Source organism: Grammomys surdaster, unplaced genomic scaffold (genome assembly GCF_004785775.1).
Source record: "Grammomys surdaster isolate TR1022 unplaced genomic scaffold, NIH_TR_1.0 172, whole genome shotgun sequence".
NCBI lineage: Eukaryota > Metazoa > Chordata > Mammalia > Rodentia > Muridae > Grammomys > Grammomys surdaster.
The window spans coordinates 7,027,634-7,048,443 of NW_021604620.1; the positions used below are offsets into that span (position 1 = coordinate 7,027,634).

At 46.4% G+C, this 20,810-nt stretch overlaps 1 protein-coding gene and 1 pseudogene across 2 annotated transcripts in view; one reads left to right on the plus strand and one right to left on the minus strand.

Annotated features, from left to right (window-relative positions):
• Positions 1–341: 341 nt before the first annotated feature.
• LOC114621071 lies at positions 342–777 on the minus strand (annotated as a pseudogene).
• An 8,803-nt stretch (positions 778–9,580) lies between these two features.
• Positions 9,581–20,810, plus strand: part of Tgfbr2 (transforming growth factor beta receptor 2) — an 84,402-nt gene continuing 73,172 nt past the window's right edge. Inside the window, exon 1 of one of the 2 annotated variants that reach the window (XM_028767320.1) lies at positions 9,581–10,070. In XM_028767320.1, the coding sequence (XP_028623153.1) occupies positions 9,977–10,070 (94 nt within the window). In that variant the 5' untranslated portion in view covers positions 9,581–9,976. The remainder of the gene's footprint in view (positions 10,071–20,810) is intronic. The other variant, XM_028767321.1, reaches the window with a different exon arrangement.

Below are 20,810 nucleotides of genomic sequence, written 5' to 3' on the forward strand. Positions count from 1 at the left end.
TCTTCTCTTCTCTTCTCTTCTCTTCTCTTCTCTTCTCTTCTCTTCTCGTCTTTCTTTCTTTCCTTCTTTCTTTCTTTCTTTCTTTCTTTCTTTCTTTCTTTCTTTCTTTCTTTCTTTTTTTTCAGATTAGCAGCATAGCTTTATTTTCATCAGCAACAAACATTGAAGCACCAAACCAAATGGCCCCTAATGGCCCCTAAGTGCCTGAGGACCAAATCAGGATAAAAAATTAGGCCCCCACATTTATATAGCAGCTACTATTCTGGATTCTTTTCCCTAGGGAAAATTGTACTGCTTAGGAGGAGACGGAGATACGGTCAGACCCGGGTCCCCAGCCAGGCTTAACAGGAAACCGGAGGCCCAAAGAGATGTACAGTGTTCACCACTAGGGAAAGCTGATCAAGAAAGTTCATGATGGAAATTCGGAGGAGGCGAGAATCTTTGGAGATCCAGTGTACCTCCAGCATGCTGCCGCTCCTTCCCTACCAGTTCTTGGTGTGGTTCGACAGCAGAAGTTAGGGACCCACAGGCAATTTCTGCCTCCAAAGAGGTCAGGAAAGGCACGAGAAGGGCGAATCTATGATGTCGGAATCCAGGCCTTTGGGTTAAAGGCACGGTGCTTTTGCTGGAATTTCGGGAGGCTTCTATTGCTCTTGCAACAGGGTGAGCTCCACTGGGAATAACTGCCATTATGCCTGCATTACCAGGACAGCAGCGGCCAGTCGGACCATCGGGGCCGTCTGCAGTGTGGCTTAAACCTGTGTGTGCTGTCTGCATGTCTGCTGCGGCCTCTCCTAACAACCTACCCTCGTGATATCAGCCCTCCCCCTCCACCATTGCGGTGGCCCAGAACCCCGGTTATTGGTGTCTGAGAGAGAAGATCTCTTACAGACAAGCAAAATGCCGGCCCACCTAGAGTAATGGATGGTCAACATGACTAGATGAAGAAGCACCCAGGAAATTACTACAGTGTGCTTCCGAGTGCATCTGTGAGGGTCTTTCCAGCAATGATCGTACTGTGAGGGTTCTGAACTAATGAAGAATTTGATAGATTAAGATTTTTTTAAGAAACTAGTGGGGTAGGGGTAGAACTGTGGAAGGTGGGACCTGACCGGAGGTTCAGAGTCACAGGGGGTATGGCTTTGAAGGTCAGATCTAGTTCTGGGCCCTCCTCCTCTGCTGTGTGTCCTCTTGAGTTGAATAGGGCTGCTTTGAGATCACCTCCCTGATATATGAAATTGAAGCCCTGGAGGCTATGAACTAAAAATAAATATATTCTCCTCTTAAATCATCTGTCCTTCAGATAGTCTGTCACAGCAATGAGAATGCAGTCAAGAAACCCAGAGTCAAGGAGAGAGAAAATGGAAAACTAGGTTTCTTCCTACCTCTCTGTGTGACAGTCACTAGCTCAGGAAATTAAGCAAAGATGAGCTAATGTCCTTTTAAGAAGGAGTTGACAAACTCCTGTGATAGCCACAGTGAGATAAGTCTTGGCTTCCACACAGTGTTGTTAAATGTGACCTTTTGGGGTTCCATTGCTGAAGGGAAAGATGAAGCATCTCTAACTGTCCTGTCCTCCTCTGAGTATGGGTCATGGTTGGTACAGAAGAGCTAAGAAGCAGGTGACACATTTTGTTTTGTTTTGAGGTGGTCTCGCTGCGTACCTCAGGCTAGCTTCAAACTCATTATCTTTCTGCTGAGCTTCCCAAATGCTGGGATTATAGCCTGAGGCCATGACATCTGGCCAAACCTGAGGGAGAGGGAAGTCCTGGCCACAGGGGTATGAAGCTGCTGGTCCCTTGGCATCCACAGTCAGGAAACAGAGAGATGAAGACTGGTGCTTGACTCAGCTTCTCCTTTTCTTCAGACCAGGCCTCCAGCTCACTTACATTCAAGGTCTCTTCACTGAAATGCTCTGGAACATCCTCTCAGATACACCCAGAGGTCATTCCAACTCCCGTCAAGGTGACAATGAAGATTTGACTATCCAACATGGGACAATAGCAGCCACATGAAGGTCAAGGAGATAAAGTTGAAAGAGTCCTTCGAGCAACAGAGACACCATGTGAGCCCACAGTGGAGGGTCATGTCCTTGGATGACTGGTGGGGGTCTTCCCTGTTGCTGAGATAAAGTACCATGACCAAGGGTTGCAAAGGGATGAGAGTTCACCATGGCAGCAAGGGCAACGTTGCAGGAGCAGGAAGCTGAGGGCTCTCATCTCAACCATGCACAGGAAGAAGAAAGAGGAAACTGAAGTAGCTTGAGGCTTTTAGCCTCAAAACTTATCCTCAGTAATGCATTTCCTAAACCTCTTTAAACCATCAACTGTGCACCTAGTGTTCAAATGCCAGAGACCATGGAGGACATTCTCAATCAAACCACTGTAACCAGTTACACACAGGAAGTAGTAATAGTAGAGGACAGCTTCGGTCATTCTGGTGTTGTCTTAGAATCATATAGCTACTAGTCCTGGGTCAAGAAGGGAATCTGGGAATGCAATGACCATGTCTACCAAGTAACACACAAGTTAGTGGTAGGAAAGCTGTTTGAACTTACCAATGGCACCATGGCAGCAAAGGAAAGACACCTGAGAACTTGGAACCCAGATGGGATGTGACAGGAGACTGGTACCCTCCTGAAGAGGAGGGAATGGCACCCAGAGTGGCGCCTGGAGTAGCGTCCACAGTATTGGGAAAAGATGAATGAGGTCTTAGGACACACTTTAGTGTGTAGTGCAGTGTGCCCTGGCATGGGCTAAACCTCTAGTCTCTTTTCTTGAGCTTCAGCTAGTCTTTCTAGGTAGATGAGAGTCCAGGGAAGGCTTCTTCCTCAATGCTCTGTCTAAACACAGGTGAAGCGGATCCAGGAAAGCCTTGCCTGCCATTGTGTTTCAGAGTATCTTCAACTCAGCATGAGGTAAATCAAAGCCATGTACTTTGGGGTGCCCTTCCATGAACCTTCTGAGTAAATTTTTAGAGCACAGCCTCCAGAGCCAGGAATGCTCAGTTTGGGCCTGGACTCTATCCCACTAGCTATGCCAAGCATTTAATCTCACTAATCCTCAAATTCTTCATCTGTAACAGGAAGATTAGGCTAGCTCTTGCTCACAAATGTTAGCCATGATTTTCTGTCAGGTTAGGGTTCATCTTTAGTTTTTCTGTAAGGCTTATCTGCAGCTCCCGTTTTCCTACAATTAACATACATTGTATTTGTAGAGTGTTATGCTTTTCCAAAAAGAATACGCTAATACTTTATGTAAACATGTATAACTGCAGCCTATTAATAGCTGAGAAGAAGGGCAAACAAGAAGATGGATTGGGAAAATAGATACAGCCATTTTCCCTTCCAGTAAAAACTGAATACATATACTGTGGGGCACAAAGTAGAACGCTAAAGGGGAAAAGAGTGTTTTGTGATTTCTCAAAAGTAAATGAAGACTTTAACGGACTCCTTGTCAGGATGGGCCAAAAGTAGGAAATATGTGAAATACAGGCAAGGTGGCTCAATGGGGGTGGAGACCTGAGTTCAATCCCTTGACAGAAAGGCTTGGGGAGAGACCTGACTCTACTAAGCTCACACATACACACACACATACACACACACACACACACACATACACACATGCATGTACATGCTTACACAACATACATACACACACGTGCACATACAAGCACACATTTACACACAGTCATACATACACACTAAATTAAATAATTAAAAATAAAAATGAAGCCACAAACTTCTCTTTTAAAACAACAACAACAACAAAAATCAACTCTGACGCACACTTTAATTCTTTCTCTCCTTCCTCCATAGGGAGAGCATATATGTGTCTCAGGTTTTCTGTCTTTCCTCCTTGAGGAGAGCATGCACATGTCTCATGGTGTATGTTGTGGATGCCAAAGGACAACTTGCAGGATCAGTTGTCTCGTACCACCATGGTGGGCACCAGGGACTGAACTCAGGTCTTTGGGCTTAGCTTAAGGCCCCTCTACTCTCTGAGCCATCTCATCAGCCCCATAATTTACGCTCGTATTATTTTGGGCACAGAGAAAATTACGATAACCTAAGTTTAAAGTGGTGTATGCAAACAATGCCCCCTTCTCCTCCCTTTTTGGTATTTTGAGATTGGATCTCATTCTGTAATGTAGGCTAGCCTGAAATTCATTAAGTAGATCAGGCTGGCCTCGAACACGCTACCATCCTGGCATCTTAGTCTTTCCAGTTGTGGGACTACTGACAAGAACCACCACACCCAGTTCACATACATTCTCTGTTGAGGCCATCAGACTTGCCTTTTGTAAGCATCCCAGGGGAAGGGCAGACTCTTTCAAAGTTTAAGTCTTTTCACTATTGAACAGTGTTTCAGAGAATCTGATTGCCATGCACATGGGGCCAGGGTACTGTGATCTCATCGTGACTTTTAGAGGTTTGCACTTCCCAATGCTGAATGCCGCCCCCTTCCCTTCCAGGACTGACTGGGTTAGATCAGCAGTGTGAAAGGCCAACAGAGGTGCTGCCAGTCTAGCAGTGTGATACAAGACTCAGCGTCCCACCAGGGCACTAGATACTCGGACCCAGCCTCCATGTAGAGCACGTCCTTAGCAGCTGTAGTCTTTGGGCATGTGTGTGTGTGTGTGTGTGTGTGTGTGTGTGTGTGTGTACGGCTAGAGGAGAGCCTTGGCAGTTAGTCTTCAGGTGGCATCTGGAATGCCATTTTGTTGCTGTTATTGCTTTATTTTGAAATTTGAGGCAATTTTTGTCATATTTTTGGATTTAAAGGACTCAGATAACATCCTCAGTTTGACTTTTCTTTCCTTCTTTTTCTTTCTGCCACAGTCCTTAACTACTACTACAGAACTACTGCAAACAGCCAGGTTTATGAGTTTCCTCTCTCGATCAATTGTACAGAGTCCTGCCCGTTCCTGGATCTCTATCATCAAGAATCTTGACTAAGTTGGTGTGACAGTTAGCAAAGAGGCTCTTCACCAGCCTGACACACAGGCGCATTAAGACTGCCCACAAGCACACAGAGATGGCTTATTGCTGGTCTAAGGCTTTGGAAGATTCCACTAGCTAGGCCACTGTGGGCAGGGGTGTTTCTCCATCCTCTTGGAAAGAAGTGTTACCTTCCCTTCTGTCTCCAGTAGTAAAGCTTTCCTTGGGCATGGTGGAGGCTTACAGGTGGGGCCAAAGCTTGAAGGAGTGGGGATGTCAGCCTGCTCTTGCTTAGGGAAAGGGCTGGGAGGTCGAGGTTGTGTATGATGATCTCACTTGTTTTGCTGGTGTGTGTGTGTGTGTGTGTGTGTGTGTTTTAGACAAGTTCTCCAGCTGGCTGGTCTGAGACTTATCAAGTGGGCTAGCGTGGGCAGTCAGCAGTCAGCAGGTCCCAAGGATCCATTTGCCTCCTTCTCTTCCTAGAGCTGGAATTATAAGCTGGTGCCACCAGGCCTGGCTCTCCAGCTAAGCCTTTTCTGCTTACAAGGCAAGTACGTTATTGTAGCCGCTCTTTGCTACTTTGTGGGTCCTTCTCTTTCCTATCCTTTACCGCTACCCCCAGTTTTACCCCCTATCAGTAAGAGAGACAGAGATAGGTGATAGATAAGTAGATAGATAGATAGATAGATAGATAGATAGATAGATAGATGATAGGACAATTTGTGAATCTAATTTCTTTCTTCTTATTTTTCTTCTTTGCTTGTAACTGGTCTTTGCTACTTTGTGGATTTCTTTTCCCACCCTTTATCCTCCCCCACCCCCCATTTTACCCTCTGTAACTAGATAGGAGAGAAAGAAGAAAGAAGAGAGGGCTGAATCTAATTTATTTCTTCTTGTTTCTTCTTTGAGCACAACTACTAACAAACCTCAACCAACCCCCCGAATGACCAACAACCACCGACCCCACCTCTTCGGGATCTAGCATTTATATATCCTCTGAGAAGTTCCCAGAATTCCAAATATCACTCAAATTGCAGAAACTACAGGCAGCTACCCAAACCACACACCTCTGCTAGAGCACGAGGCAAATCATAGTCAGCTGCTGTGAACAGTCCAAAGCAGTCCCCACTCCCACACTTGGGATCAAAACAAAAACATATTCTTATAATATTTCTGTGTTTATTTCAATAAACCAAAATTGCAAAATTCTCACTACACATTATCGACTGTGATATCTCTCCAGGCTCCTTGGGATAGTTGTGACTTTTACCTGTTTTAGCACACACAGAGAAGACAGTATATCTGCTTCAGAGAGAGAACTTGGACAAACTTGGGGGAAATTAAGAAGACAGAAGAGAGTGGGTTCATTTCTCCTTTCTCGGGAAAGGGAAGTAGCATTGGCAGAAAGCTCATCTATTCATATCTCTAACTGTCGGGTTACATAATGTTTTCCTCAGAATTATGAAATAACTAGGTCCCCGAGATCACTTGTCATCTGTGTCCTTGTTACCTCATGTGCTCACTTAGCCAACACATGCCTGACTACACACCTGAGACCTGTTTCGTACAAGGATTCGGTAGTAAGGACGGATAAGTGTCTAGTGCCTGCCCTTGAGAATTCCGAGGCTGAAGGAGGAATGGGATTGGGAGCTACTGAGAAACATTATGGAACCCAGATATCATGAGTGTATAAATAAAGGTATAGGCATGGTGGATGAACACTTGTAACCTCAGCAGCTGGGAGACATAGGCAGGAGGATTCAGAGTTCAAAGTCAGCCTCTGCTACCTGGCAAGTCGGAGGTCAGCAAAGTATATGGAACTCCATCTCAAACAAACAAATAGAATGAAAAACAGTCATAACAGGCGTATGAAGCCATGTTCACATGTGCACACGCACGCGAACACACACACACACACACACACACACACACACACACACAGTGGCCTGGGAAGACATCCCAAGAAGGAAGGTGGGGAATCTGACTTTGAACTCAGCCTGTCTCCCTCACTAACATGGTATAACTGCACGGCTGCCTGTGTGCTGAGCAGCCTCCACCCTCCCACTGTCTGTCTGTGCACTCTCTCACCAGATGCATGAGGGACAAGAACTCTTTGCATAAAGATGACCCTTTCCTAGAAGGTGCATTCAGAGGCAGTTTTTAGTGCTGAATCAAAAACTTCCAAAAAAAAAAGTTCCAGTTTGAACCAGTTCACCCTTAGCCTGCCAAAGTCACCTGTAGGCATTGGGTTTGAGAAAGGGCTTGCTGCCTTTGTTCTGGGTGAACCTAGCAGATGGCCTGTCTTGGGCACACTTCACTGTATGAACATACAGTGTCTCTTAAACTGTCTGTCATGGTTGTTTGTTGTTGACACAAGCTAGAATTATCTGAGAAGAGGGAAACCACAATTAAGAATGTGCCTCCATCAGATTGGCCTGTAGACCGATCAGTGATTGATGTGGGAGGGCCCACCTCATTGTGGGTGGTAGCACCTCTGGGCAAATGGTCCTGGGTTATGTAAGAGAACAGGTTAAGTAAGCCAGGCGGAGCAAGTCAGTAAATAACACTTCTCCATGGCCTCTGCTTCAGTTCCTGCCTCCAGGTTCCTGCCCTGCTTGAATTCATGCCTTGACTTCCCTAGATAATAGAGCACAAACTATAAAATGAAATAAACCCTTTCCTCACCAACTGGCTTTTGGTCCTATTTTTCCTTTCAACAATCCTAACCTGAATCATGATATACTGAGGGTCCCTATCATTGAGGGCTGGTTGATCACATACTTCATTCTCCAATCAGGTATCTGAGAGAATCTTCTGGAATTAAGGTCAAAGAATGACAAGAATGGAGATTATATTAATAAACTGCAAAATAGGGGCTGGGGAGATGGCTCAGTCCATAAAGTGACTGTCACTTAACTTGAGACCCACCTCCAACCCCTGCATAGAAAACTGGGTGCTGAGGCAGGAGAGAACTCAGTGTGTACAGTGCTTTGTGCACAACCATGAGGACCTGAATTCAGGTCCCACCATCCACATAAAAAGCCGGCCATTGCCTTGTGTGTCCATAACTCCAGTGTTGTGGAGTGGAGACAGGAGGATCACTGGAGCTTGCTGGTCACCAACCTAGTTTTAGACGCAGCAAAAGACCTTGTCTCAAATAAATAAGGCAGAGAGTGACAGAGAGATCTCTGGGAATCCTCTGGCTTCCATATATGTGCATATGTGCATGCACCCACACTCACATGTGTGCGTACATACATATGTCTCCCAAAGCATCTGAAACCCCAGTGCTTTCGAAGCAGAGACAGGAGGATATCTGGGTTGTTGACCAGCTGGTCTAGCCAATCTTCCATCTCTAGGATCAATTCATAAGGCAAGGGGCTGGAGGGTTGGTTCAGTAATTCAGAGTACTTGCTGTTTTTACAAAGACCCGGATTCACTTACCAGCACTCACATAGTCACCTCCTGGACATGTGGCTTGTGCTGCCTTGGGTGACCTTAATTCCAGAAGATTCTATGTCCTTTTATAGCCTCTTCTGCAACAGGCATGCACTTGATACATATACGTAAGGTGCTCACACATAAAATAAAATGAAGCCTTAAAAACAAATCAGGTGACGTGATTGAGGTGCACACAGGATGTGGACCTATGGCCTCCACGTGCCCCACACAGACAGGTACAGGTACACACAACCCATCATAGAGATTGTCTCTGGAAAATGTGGTCACCCCAGAAAGAAAGGAAATTTTGACAGGTCTTCCTACTGATAGCCTTTCTACCTTCAGCCAAGTATTTTCTCTTCTTACCCAAATTATCAAAGAGCGATCACTGGAAAACAGAAAGCAGACTCCACCACCAAAGACACGTTTGTTTTGATTTCCAAGACAGTATAGCTTTGCCTGCCTTAGAACTCACTCTGTAGACTAGACTGGCCCCGAACTCACAGAGACCCGCCCATGTGCGCCATCACTGCTTGGCCCCAAACACACTTTTATTTCTTTAGTTTCTTACAGGCAACACCCTGAAAATATCAGACCTACTGCGATCTCAGGGCTGACTATTTGGCTTCACCCAGCAGACCACGCCCAGGAAATGGTCCTTCCAATGGGAGGCTCTACCCAGGTGCTCATTAGAAATGCAGACACTCTGAGTTCAGACCTACTGAACCACCACCAGCAGGTTAGCTAAATTCACAACCCAACGTGATTAATACACACATTAAACTCTGAGACAAGCCCCTGAATTTTTGTTCCACAGTAAGAAACAGTCCTTTACAACGTGATCACGCATGCTTGTACATAAAACTGAAACTAAGCTCTCGTGAAGAAGTGCTTACCGTTATTTTATTAGGGGAAACAATGTGTTCGGGACTCTGGAGCTACATTTCAGAGCTCCCTCCTGGGTCTCAACGGAATTATGAAGCCCCTGGGAGCAATGCCTGGAAGGTGTTGGGGGTGCCTGGAGGGGTAGCAAGGAAAGTAGTTTACACCACTTTCTAGCTTGTTTTGCGAAACGTGCGCTTAGTCACTTCTGAGTTTGAACTTGGAGCCCGGACTTGGCGGGTTGGGGGGTGCGTGGGAGCGCTGGGAGTGGGCAGCTCAAAGTTTGTAGAGTCCCCGCAAGGTCCAATCCAGCGGCCTTGATTGGCGGCCGGAGGAAGGCGAGGACTGGAAGCTGGAGGAGAGGGCCGGAGCTGGAAGGCTCTCGGGCGGCGAGAGGTCCTGCCCAGCTGTTGGCGAGGAGTTTCCTGTTTCCCTCTCGGCGCCCGGGTAAAGTTGATGAGTGAGTCACTCGCGCGCACCGACCGACGACACCCCCCGCGCGCGCACACGCTCGCCTGGGGGACGGAGCCCCAGCCTGCTGCTCAGCTCTCCTCGGCCGCCGGGGGCCTCCTCCGGGCCTCCGAGCTCCCGGGATCGCCGACCGCATCTGGCCCGCATCCTGAGAGGGCGAAGAGTAAAGGCGCAGCCCGGAGTCCCCGAGGCTCGGTTCGCGGCGCCCCAGGGGCCGGTCTATGACGAGCGACGGGGGCTGCCATGGGTCGGGGGCTGCTACGGGGCCTGTGGCCGCTGCACATCGTCCTGTGGACTCGCATCGCCAGCACGATCCCGCCTCACGTTCCCAAGTCGGGTGAGTGAGTGGCCGGGGCGCGACGCTGGGAGTTTACTAGGGCTCCCCGGTCCTCCTCCAGCCCCTAGGGCAGCGATTGACAGTCGGCCGCGGGACCCCGTGCGAGGGCGGAAACGGGAAGTTTGTAGCGGCCCGAGTCGGCTCAGGCCCGCGGGGATCCGGGGAAGATCTCTCGCAAAAGAGCAGGACAGTCCACTTGCGGGGGACTTGGGGACGCTTCTGAACCCTTTGTGCGCGCACGAAAGGCGAGGGCGGCCGCGAGGGGCCTGCACCCCCCGGAAAGGGAAGTTTAAGAAGTTGGAACTTGGAGGAGCATCGGCAGGGGACTGGCCGCCCAGCTGCTGCACACCTGGGCCGCGTACTGCTCTAGACACCGCGACTGAACCAGGGTCTCAGCCCTCAGCTTTGCCACCTCGGGAGGGAATCTGGGCCGGGACTCACTGGATACAAGTTAGAGAAAAGAACTGATCTCTCTCCTCACTGTTTCCTGGCCTGCTGGGATGGGGACCCAGTGAGGGTGGTCAGGTTGATAGCTGAGAAAAGTTGACTGCATGCCTACTAAGTGCTGGACTGCAGGGGTGCTGCCTGGAATTAAAGATCTCAGCAGCTGCCATTCAATGGAAATAGCTAACCCAAGTTGCCCTCCAGGTCCCAACGCTAGGGTGGTAGTTAAGGAAGAAAAGCAGGGACTAGGGCTCCTTCCTAAGGACTTGCTTGGGAAGTTTAAAAATCTGACATTTTAACTCTAAAGGTAGAATTGTTTCAGCTATCTGTGGTTAGAGCCACTGTCTGGGCAAGTCACATGACTCTGGGCCTCAGTTTCCCCTTCTGTACAACTCAGTGGTTCAGTTTGTGTAAGTTTACACTCTTTTCATCACTGGCTTTCCATGACCTTCCCTGGTGACTAAGAGATGGCCAGGGTCGATTTGGGGTGAAATACAGAGGATGTAGTACCGTGTGTGTGTGTGTGTGTGTGTGTGTGTGTGTGTGTGTGTGTGTGTTGGGGGGCGCGGAGGTAGAGTAAGAGGGAGCTCTTTGCAGACATCAGTAGTTGAGGTGATTTAAGAGTTTTGGATCATGTTGCAAATAGCAGTGGACCATTTCAGAAGGGAAGAGCCACACAAAAGAAAACAGCAAAAATCCTACCAGGGTTTTAGTCCTTCATAAAGTCTGCTTTCCTAGTATTGGTTAAAGCTCAGCTCAGGAAAGATCAACTGTTTCTGATGTTACCCCAGCCTCTTAAAGCTGCCTGGAGAGATGTGGCCTGTGGCAAGGAACGTTTGCTGTACAAGCTTGAGGACACAAGTTCAAAACCCCCAGGGTCCATATGCAAAGTTGGGCGTGGTTCTTTGCCAGCCCATCGCTAGTGAGAGAAGACTGGAGAGCCTTTGGAAAGTTCTGGATGCCAGGCTAGCTTTAGGTTCAGAGAGAGACTCAATGAGAGTGATAGAGACTCAGTGTCTTCCTCTGCCCCTCCTCATGCACACAGACCCCTGAACACACATAAACACACATAAGAAAAAAATTAAAAGAAAAACTGCTAGATTTTGCTGAAGACCATCCAAAAAAACACCCTTCTTTTCTGTGTACATAAAACATTTGCTTCAGATCAGGAAGAACCAAAGTCCAGAGGCCCCAGTTTGAGTTTTGTTTACAAGATTAAGATTTGTGATTTTCCAATTCCAGGCTCTTTAGCTTGTGAGTCATATTTATACACAGTTTTAAACAATTAGCTGACTGGCTTGGTGGGTCTTTTTAATTTTGGGTTTAAATAGTTTTATAAAACGGAGAGGGTTTTTTTTTTCTTTTTACATTTTATGGAATTGATATTCCACAATGTTTGGACAGTTCATTTTGTACCCAGTGGTCAAAGTTTTTAAAGATGGTTTAAAGTTGGAAGACAGCTCCCAGGGAAAGGAATTCCATTTGCCTTCTCAGTTTCCACAGAAGGGAAAGGTATCTGGATTTCTCTGACATAGTGGTAAATTGTGAGGATGTTTCTCAAGATATCTTAATGCAAGAGGCAAAGGGAAGGAACGAGATTATTTACAAAGTCCTAGTCAGTCTTAAACAAACAAACATCTTATGCTTACCAGCCTGACAGGTGAGCAAGCGATTTCATCATGACAGAAATTTACTCTAAAAGAAAAAAATATTTTAAACTTATTTTCCTCATGTTTCTCTGAGGGTGCTGTACATGAGCACTGGGATAGGTGGGCACACAGTTGGGTGCTCATGGGTGTGGAGGTCAGAGATGACATTGGGTGTCTTCTTCATTTGCTCCACTTCAGTTACCAAGACAGGCTTCTTAGATGGTGCAAGGATTCGAGCTGAACCCAGAGTGCATGGTGCGGGTTAGTCCTGCTAGCCAGCTTGCCTTGGAGACTCCCAGTGTCTGCCTCCTGGGTGCTGGTGCTAGAGGTGACCAACACTTCCTCCTGGCTATTTATGTGGGTGCTGGAGATCCGATTTCATGTCCCTACTCTTGCATGACAAATGCTTTATGATCTAAGCCATCCCCCCAGCGGACAAGAAATAGACAAATTTTAATTTAGAAATGTATTTATTTATTTTGTGTGTGTGTGAGCATCTGCTGCTTGATCCTGTGTGGAAGGAATCAAGGGACAACTCTGGTACTATGGTAGCTGGTTCTCTTCCTCTGCTATGCTGAGACCGGAGAACTCAGATCTTGGACCTTCCTTGCTGATTCCTCCTGCAGGCCTCACAAATTAAAATACTTGTTTTTGATGTAGTATGTTCATGCTTGTAAGTGCTCAAAGATCAGGAGTGACTCCTAAGGGAAGAAACGTACCCTGGATGCATCAGACTTCAAAAAAAATGTGATTTTGACTTTTTAGATGCCTAAGGGAGAGTTCTCCCAGAGGACTAAACCTTGGTCCTGGTGTCACAGGGACCACGGATCCCTATATGGTCTTTAAGGATGTCCTCACATGTGTCCAGTTCCTGGACCAAAAATCTTCATTCCTTTAATCCTTTGGGCCTATTCCTCCTCCCCCTAAAAGGTTCATTTTCAGCCCCAGGGCACTTCCTTTAATAACATCTTGTTTTTAACAAGTGGATTATGCAGAAAATGCTAACCAGGGCTATAATTTGCTGCCTCTGTTTTGATTTAATCACCCCACATTGAGGACTCCATATTAAATGCCCACTCTCCCTAGGTCCTCAGTGGCATCCATGCCTCCTGTTTCATCCTGTTTTTGCCCTCATACAGCCTTCTTTACAGTTTTCCTTACATTTCTGAATAACTATTTAAACATTTCAGGTTTTATTTATTTCGTTGTATGTAGCAGATGTGGGCGTGTGTAGGGGAGTGTGGTGTATGCAGGGGCCCATGGAGGCCCAAAGGCCTTTGGATCCCCTGGAGCTGGGGTTAGATAGTTGTAAACAACCCAGTGTAGATGTTGGGGACAGAATTCAGGTCCCTGGCCCCGGGAACAATTCTATCTTCCCAATCAATGATGGAAACTTATGAATGCTGTTTTCTAAACTGTTCTTCCTTCTCAAGGGTATTTTCTGAGTATCTCCATCTACGGGGATGTATAGACTTAGAGGATGCTCGCTACCCCACATAAATGCAACAGACCTGTTCTTACTCATTTTGTTTCTTTGAGTTCCTGTATCATGTGACAGACAGAGCACAGGACACATTGGGGCTTAGAACACTCTGAGGTCCTGTTTGGTTGCTCTAGTCCCTGTACCTCAACCCCCCAACCCCATGCTTTGCTGAATGGACCAAGAAGGGGTGCACACTGGATGTTTCCTTCTCAGTGCCTCTCCATGAGTTTCTCCTTGCTGCGTTCTTACTTCACCTGGTTACAGACCAGCCCTAGAAGATCTGCAATCCTTCTTCATTCTTCTTATGTAACCTGGATCAAGCATGTCCAGCCTATCTTTCTGTTGAATGGGCTGGGGGCAGAGTGAGAGCCACACACTGAAGATCTGGTTGTCTTGGGTTACAAACCTACCTCTCTCCCTTGCTGGCTTGGCAGCCTAGAGATCCTTGGCACTCACTGGGATAACTTGTGTGAGAAGAGAATAACAGAATCCTTTCAAGTGCTTAGCCCCATGTTCATGCCCCCCAGGCAGCAATGGTCATTGTTAACTCTCAGTCACACTTGACAAAGACCTCACCTACCTCATTCTTTATGACTTTGCATACTAAAGCCTAGAGCAGCAGTCTTTGACCTACCTGTGGGCAGAGACCTCCCTGCTGGGAGACACATATCCCATATTCTGCATATCAGATATTTTCATCATGATTCATAACAGTGGCAAAATCACAATTATGAAGTAACAACGGACTGGACTACTTTTATGGTCGGGGGAAGTCATCATAACACGCGGAACTGTATGAAGGGGTCACAGCTTTAGGAGGCTGAGAACCACGAGGGCATCCTGGGCCTCAGTTCAGGCAGCTGCTCCTCTCTACAGCCTTTCTCTGGAACTTATCCAACTCATTTTTTTCATCTTTGAAGACCTTCCTTGGGCCTCATAAGGAAACCTGCTTTGAATGTGCCCGGTGAGCCAAGAGTTCCCTCCCTCTGTCCTCTCTCAGCTCTGAACACAGCAGCAGTGATTTTTGTGTGATTCCCCTAGTCCATTGAACCTTGCAGCTGCTCAAGGGCAAGCAAGGTCTGTCACTCAGGGCTGGTCTTCAGGGTTGCCCCCCGGAGGACGGACAGCTTATTCTCCTTCTGGAAGAACTGAGGTGAACCAACTAGCTCTGCTGGGTGGAGTGTGACTGCCTCACAGGCTTAAATACCCAGGCAGCCCCCTGCTATGTTGGGTATTCAGTCCTGAGTGGTTAGAATATCTGAATTAACTTGACTATTGGTCTGCCCTTGCAGCATCTCCAGTTGGACCAAGGGCTTTGTATATCTCCATCTCTCTCTTATTTTTGTAGCAGGTTCTCACTAAAATGCCTCATTAGCCTTAAGTCCCCTGGGGCAAAGCCGCCCTCAGCCTGCTCTGCTTTTGCTTCAGCCTTTAATAGGCCTGCCTCGGGGGCCCACACATCAGGACCCAGCATTGGCTGTTTCTATGCTATGACATTGATTCCTATATTCTGAGCAAAGATAGAAAAAGATGTTTTGACTTACGACACAGTTTTAAACTTGCTATAGAGCCTCAAAACCACGACACACTTTAGCAAAGTTTTCACCTATAAAATTATCCTGCAAATGCTAGTTTTCTCTTTCTCTTCTTCTTCCTCCTCTTCTTCTTCTTCCTCCATCTCCTCCTTCTTCTCCTCCTTCATTTTCTCAAAGATTGTAGAAAGGAGACAGTAATCACAAAATATAATGCTGATTTATACTCAGGTTTTGACCCATTTTTTTTGGTGTTTCAGTTTGTTTTGAGCAGAGAATAAACAAGGTTTTATTCTATGGCCTAGAATATAGAATAGGCTGGCCTTACACTTGTAGCAATCTTCCTGCCTTAGCCTCTCAAGTGCTGCTCCTCCAGGCATCAGCTACCACAAACATCTTGAATTGAACGTCTATGTTTCCTACCCACCTAGGCTCTATGTTTTGGCTTCTGAGCAGTGTATCTAAGGCAAGTGTGTGCATCCAACATTGGCTGTCTATCATAGAGCATCCTGAGGATTTATTTAGGTCAGATGTAAACCACCAAGGCATTTCAAAATGGGCTACACGGAACCCTATTTCCTGACCCTGGCTCAGCACATTCAGCTTAGTGCTATATGAAAGTTTAACCCTAACTCTCTGCAAGGTTTTGTGTTCTGCTCCTGTGGCTCCTTGGATGGCTGAAGTTGTGGTTTTCAGAACCAGCCCTGCGATGAGCAGTAGTAGCCTGGTGTTCCCAGCTTGTCCTTCCTCCCACAGGAGTCTGTCATCTCTGACAGGACAAGAGAATGATTGATCACCTTGTTTCTAGGTGGGGTTTGCTGAGGAGTTTAGGAAGCTGCAGGGATGTCCGGGCTTAAATTGAGGTGCAGTTAGGAATAGGGGTGACATTACTTATTTAATCATAGAAAGAGACCTAAAAGATAATTCTTACGATTCTCTATTTCATAAATAGATGGCAGCTCTGTGTGTGTGTGTGCTTGTGTGTGTGCTGTGTATTTCATAGCTCTGTGTGTGTGTGTGCTTGTGTGTGTGCTGTGTGTGTGCTGTGTGTGTGTTGGTGGCTCTGTGTGTGTGCTGTGTGTGTGTTGGTGGCTCTGTGTGTGTGTGTGTGGTGTGTGGTGTGGTGTGTGTGTGTGTATGTGTATGTGTGTATGTGTGTATGTAAGTGGGTTTTCATAGAGAATCTGAAGGGGTCGAAGGGATACCATATTTGAGAGTGGAGGAACCTTCATACCTCAGATGCCCTCAGTGTGTCATCCCTGGTTGGTTCATGTGCTTTTACGATCTGCTATCATTTTTATTTCGCTTTGTATTTCTCCTTATGCATACTCATTGTACATAGTACTCTGTGCTAGAAGGGCATTTTTCATGGAAATATGCATTGTGCCTCTTGTTGGTCTTTGTGCCACAGAAAATCAAGACAGGAACAATGAGTGTCTTGCTCATGGGTGATTTACAGTTCCCAGCCTGACAGGGATATCATGATAGTGAGAACCAGGGTGGCCTAAGCATTGATATTGCTAGCAATTCAGCCACATTGTGTTCAATACAATATAATAAATATGTATTTATTGTATAATTGCACAATGTATTGTACAGTACAAGGAAATCTATTGTAAAATTCAAATTCCAAGCATACGGGACTGTCACATAGGTCCAAGACTCATACAACTGCTGGTGGCTCAAAGCAGAATAGAGTTGACCTGACTTAATGAAGATGAAAAAATGTACCTTTGATGTCCAGCTAATTTGAAAGCCTATAGCTGGGGAAGGACTCTTTTTCACATTGAACCTGACAGTCTGTGACTCGTTCCGGCCTGGGTCCTTCTCTTTTCCCTTCTCCTCCTGTGTCAGTATCCTCTGAAGCCCAGGCTGTCCTAAACTCACTATGTAGCTAAGGTTAGCCTTGAATTCCAGATCATCCTGCCTCTACCTTCCCAGCACTGAGATTACAGTTATGCGATACTACACCTGGTTTATGTGGCTTTGGGATAGGATCCAGGGCTCTGTGTACTCTGAGCAAGCACTCTACCAACTGAGCGAGCATCTAGATACCCACTGTAGAGCAACTGACCCCTTGGCTGCAGTTGACTTGGTCTCTGGCTTCCTGCCTGGGTTTTGAAGGGGGACCTGACGTCTGTGGGCTGAGGCTGTAAGCAGTCAGAAGGAATTAGCTGTAGGGCAAGAACCTGTGCTCAGTGAGATAATATCTGGGTAAGGTCAGGCATCTAGGCTCTCCCTCTCTTTATCTGATGAAATATTTTCTTTCAAATACTTTCATCCTTGCGAGTAAAATATAAGCTTGGTATATGAGCATGTCCTGGACTTTCAAGCACATCCTACTCAGGCACGCCTGTGGGGTGGGGACACTCTTCAGATTTCTAAACCAAGTTCTTCTCCCTTTATGACCATGTTTTGAGTATCTGGATTGTCAAACATTTCTGCCCTAAACCCACATCTTTCATCTGGAAGGATGCTTGGACCATCTTATAAAGGCTTTCCTGGCCTCTAGTTGGACACCTTATACTGTAGTGGTTCTCAAGCTGTTTGTTGTGACCCCTTACGGATAGAGTTTCAGATAACCTGCATATTTAATATTAAAGGGTTTCAGCATTAAGAAGGCTGAGAACCACTGCTTTAGAGGGTATACAGAATCACACCGGGGGAGGGGGAGGAGGGGCGGCCCCCCGCGGGGGGGGGGGGCGGGTGAAAAGAGGAGAGAGATGTAATTCTCCATTTCAGTGTCTTGCTTTTAAAAATTTATTTTTATGTATGTATACATGTATACATCTGCATATTAGTATGTCTGCCTGCATTGTGGTTGTCTGTGGAAGCCAAAAGAGGGTGTCAGAAGCCTTGGAGCTGGAGTTACAGGTGGTTGTAAACTGCCTGATGTGGGTACTGGGAGCCATACTTAGGTCTTTTGCGAGCACATCCGTGCTCTAACTACTGAACCCTGTCTGTATCTCCTCATGATGAACTGGCCACAGAGAGGAAGATGTCGACCAGGGTTCCCATTTCCCAGGGAAGGTCTTTGAGCATGGAAGGACTTCTGCAGTTCAACCAGGCCTTCCAAATACTGAGGGTTTGTATTTGTCAAGCAAGGCACAGGATTCATTGGGCCCAGCACTGCGCTGGCTTGGTTTATGGCTTTACCTGTTTTGGTCCATGGCATTCTCTTTCTGGGCCTTCCGGTGTTTGGGTGTGCTAGGCATGAGCCACATTCCTTTGCAGAAGAATGGGGCAAAGGTTGCATCTGCTGACTGCATCCTGTTTTCCCTGGAGCAGAGAACATACCCATTAATGAAAGCTAGGACCCTGGCCATCGTCTAGGGTGAGGAAAACTCAGGTTGGTACAGTGGCAGTTTTGTTGAGGGACCGAGAGCTCAGTGTGTTGGGCTTGTTGTGTTGAAGCAGCTTCCAGAGTTCCCAAAGCCTTGGTTTCATTTCTTCTGCATATGGAGATGATTAGCACAGGGTGAATGCATTTTTCTGGGGTCATGAATATTTCATTTGAGCAATCCGTGGCTTCTCAAGTGTTCTTTAAAATGGAGATTTTAGGACAGTTTAGGGAAGTTAAACCCTTTCCTCAGCTCTAAAGCACAGGACTAGTAAAAGGATGATTTTTTTGAGGACTGCAGGTTTGGCTGAACACACATTCAGATGTCTAAAGGAAAATAAGGGGTGGTGCATATTTCCAACCTACACCACAGTGGCTCTTCATCTGGTAAAACTCTACAGCATTGAGAAAGCATTTCCTTTGAGGAGGATCACTCACCGATGCCTGGAGAGGACCACTTTCGCCCCCCCAAGCTCTGTAAGCTTCTTTCACAAAGAGAGATGCTGTTGTTCTGGGCTCGTGGAGGGACCTGGGGTCTTAGTGGATATAGTTACTAACCATGGCAAGAGCTCTAGATGACTGAGATCATACCATGGCCTGGAACATGCTGAGCCCCTACTGTGTGTTAGGGAGTACTTGAGATACCTCTCTCAAAGTGAGTTTTCTAATTCTAGTGTCTTAGTTAGGTTCCTGTGGCTGTGGTAAACACTATGACCATAAGCAGCTGCTGAAGGAAAACATCTGTATGTCATAGCTCATCCCTGAGGGAAGTCGGGGGAAGGGACTCAAGGCTTTTAGGAATGTGGAATCAGGAGCTGATGCAGAGGACATGAAACAGTGTTGCTTACTGGCTCTCTTCTCATGGCTCATTCAGCTTGATTTCTTACAGCACCCAGAATCACCAGCCCAGGGTTGGCACTGCTCACAATGAGCTGAACCCTGCCACATCTAGGAGATGCACCACAGACTTGTCACAGGGCACTCTGGTAAGGGCATTTTCTCAACCATGGCCACTCTTTCCAAAGGACTCTAGTTTGTGTCTAGTTGACATAAGAACTAGGCAGCACGTGTGTTAAGTCTTTTAAAGGATTTGGTTTGGGGATCTCAACCCATAGTTCTTAAGGTGTGCTGACTCTAGATCGTCTTAGTCACTATAATGGGCGCAATATTGGGAAGGCCTGGGGAAATTCAAGGCTGTAACCTGTAGTCAAGGATACATATGGTAGATCATGGAAGATTTGCCATGAAGCGTTTGCAAGTTAACCTCCAAGACCTCCCTAGTAGAAGTGCAGCTCCTGGTCTTGCACTGTGGCTAATGAGTATTCGTCAATGCAAACAGTATTTAAGAAGCCTTGCAGGGCCTTGGCTTTCCTGCTGAACATTTTCGTAAGTCTGGAGACAAACCAATAATGCTTATATGGCACTGCCTAGAATGAATTATGAAGACAGTTTAAAAAATGGGGTTGAAGACATGACTCCAAGATTGCTCTTCCAGAGCACCTGAGCTCAGTTCCCAGTACACACTTCCAAGAGCGAAGAAATCTCTCACCCCCCTCTGGTCTCCACAGGATCTGCATCCACAGGTACAGACCCAAGCAGACACGTATACATACACATAAATAAAAGTGAACATAAATCTGGAAAAAAATAAAACAACCCATAGATTCGGATTTGAGTCTTAGAGGAAAGACAGAAGATTTTTTTTTTCTTACAACAAAAGGTATTACAAGATCATTGGGAAAAGATGATTTAAAAGCATGCAAAAATAGAGGAAAAAATATTTAGACAAGTTTGTTGAGCCACAAGTGAACAGACAAAACGGTTTGTTTTTCTATAAGGGTTTTTATTTGTGGCATTTATAATTTGTATACTAGCATGCTAATAATTCTACGCAAGCATTCGCTCTCACAGCAAAGTTCCTGTTCTTAATCATGCATTAGTTTCTCAGCAGAGTGCCTCTAAACTATCTAAACATCACCTTCCTCAAGACTTAAAGCTGGGCCTAATGGTAGGGTTCACTCACTGGCTTAGGAGATATATTTAAGAACGCCTCCTCCTCCTTCTCCTCAGCTGTAAACAGAGACTGAAGTCTGCACTATGGCGTCACTAAACAGAAACCTCCCCTCACTCCTGACCCCCACCTCAGGCTCAACTAAAGCCCTTCATCACTTGCCTTCCTGTGCCAATAAGAACGGACCTTGATCTTAAATGAAAGGTAACCCGGAACTGACCCTTATTTTGAGATCAGAGGCACAGACAGCAGGTGTGGACTGAGGCACCAGACACAGGAAG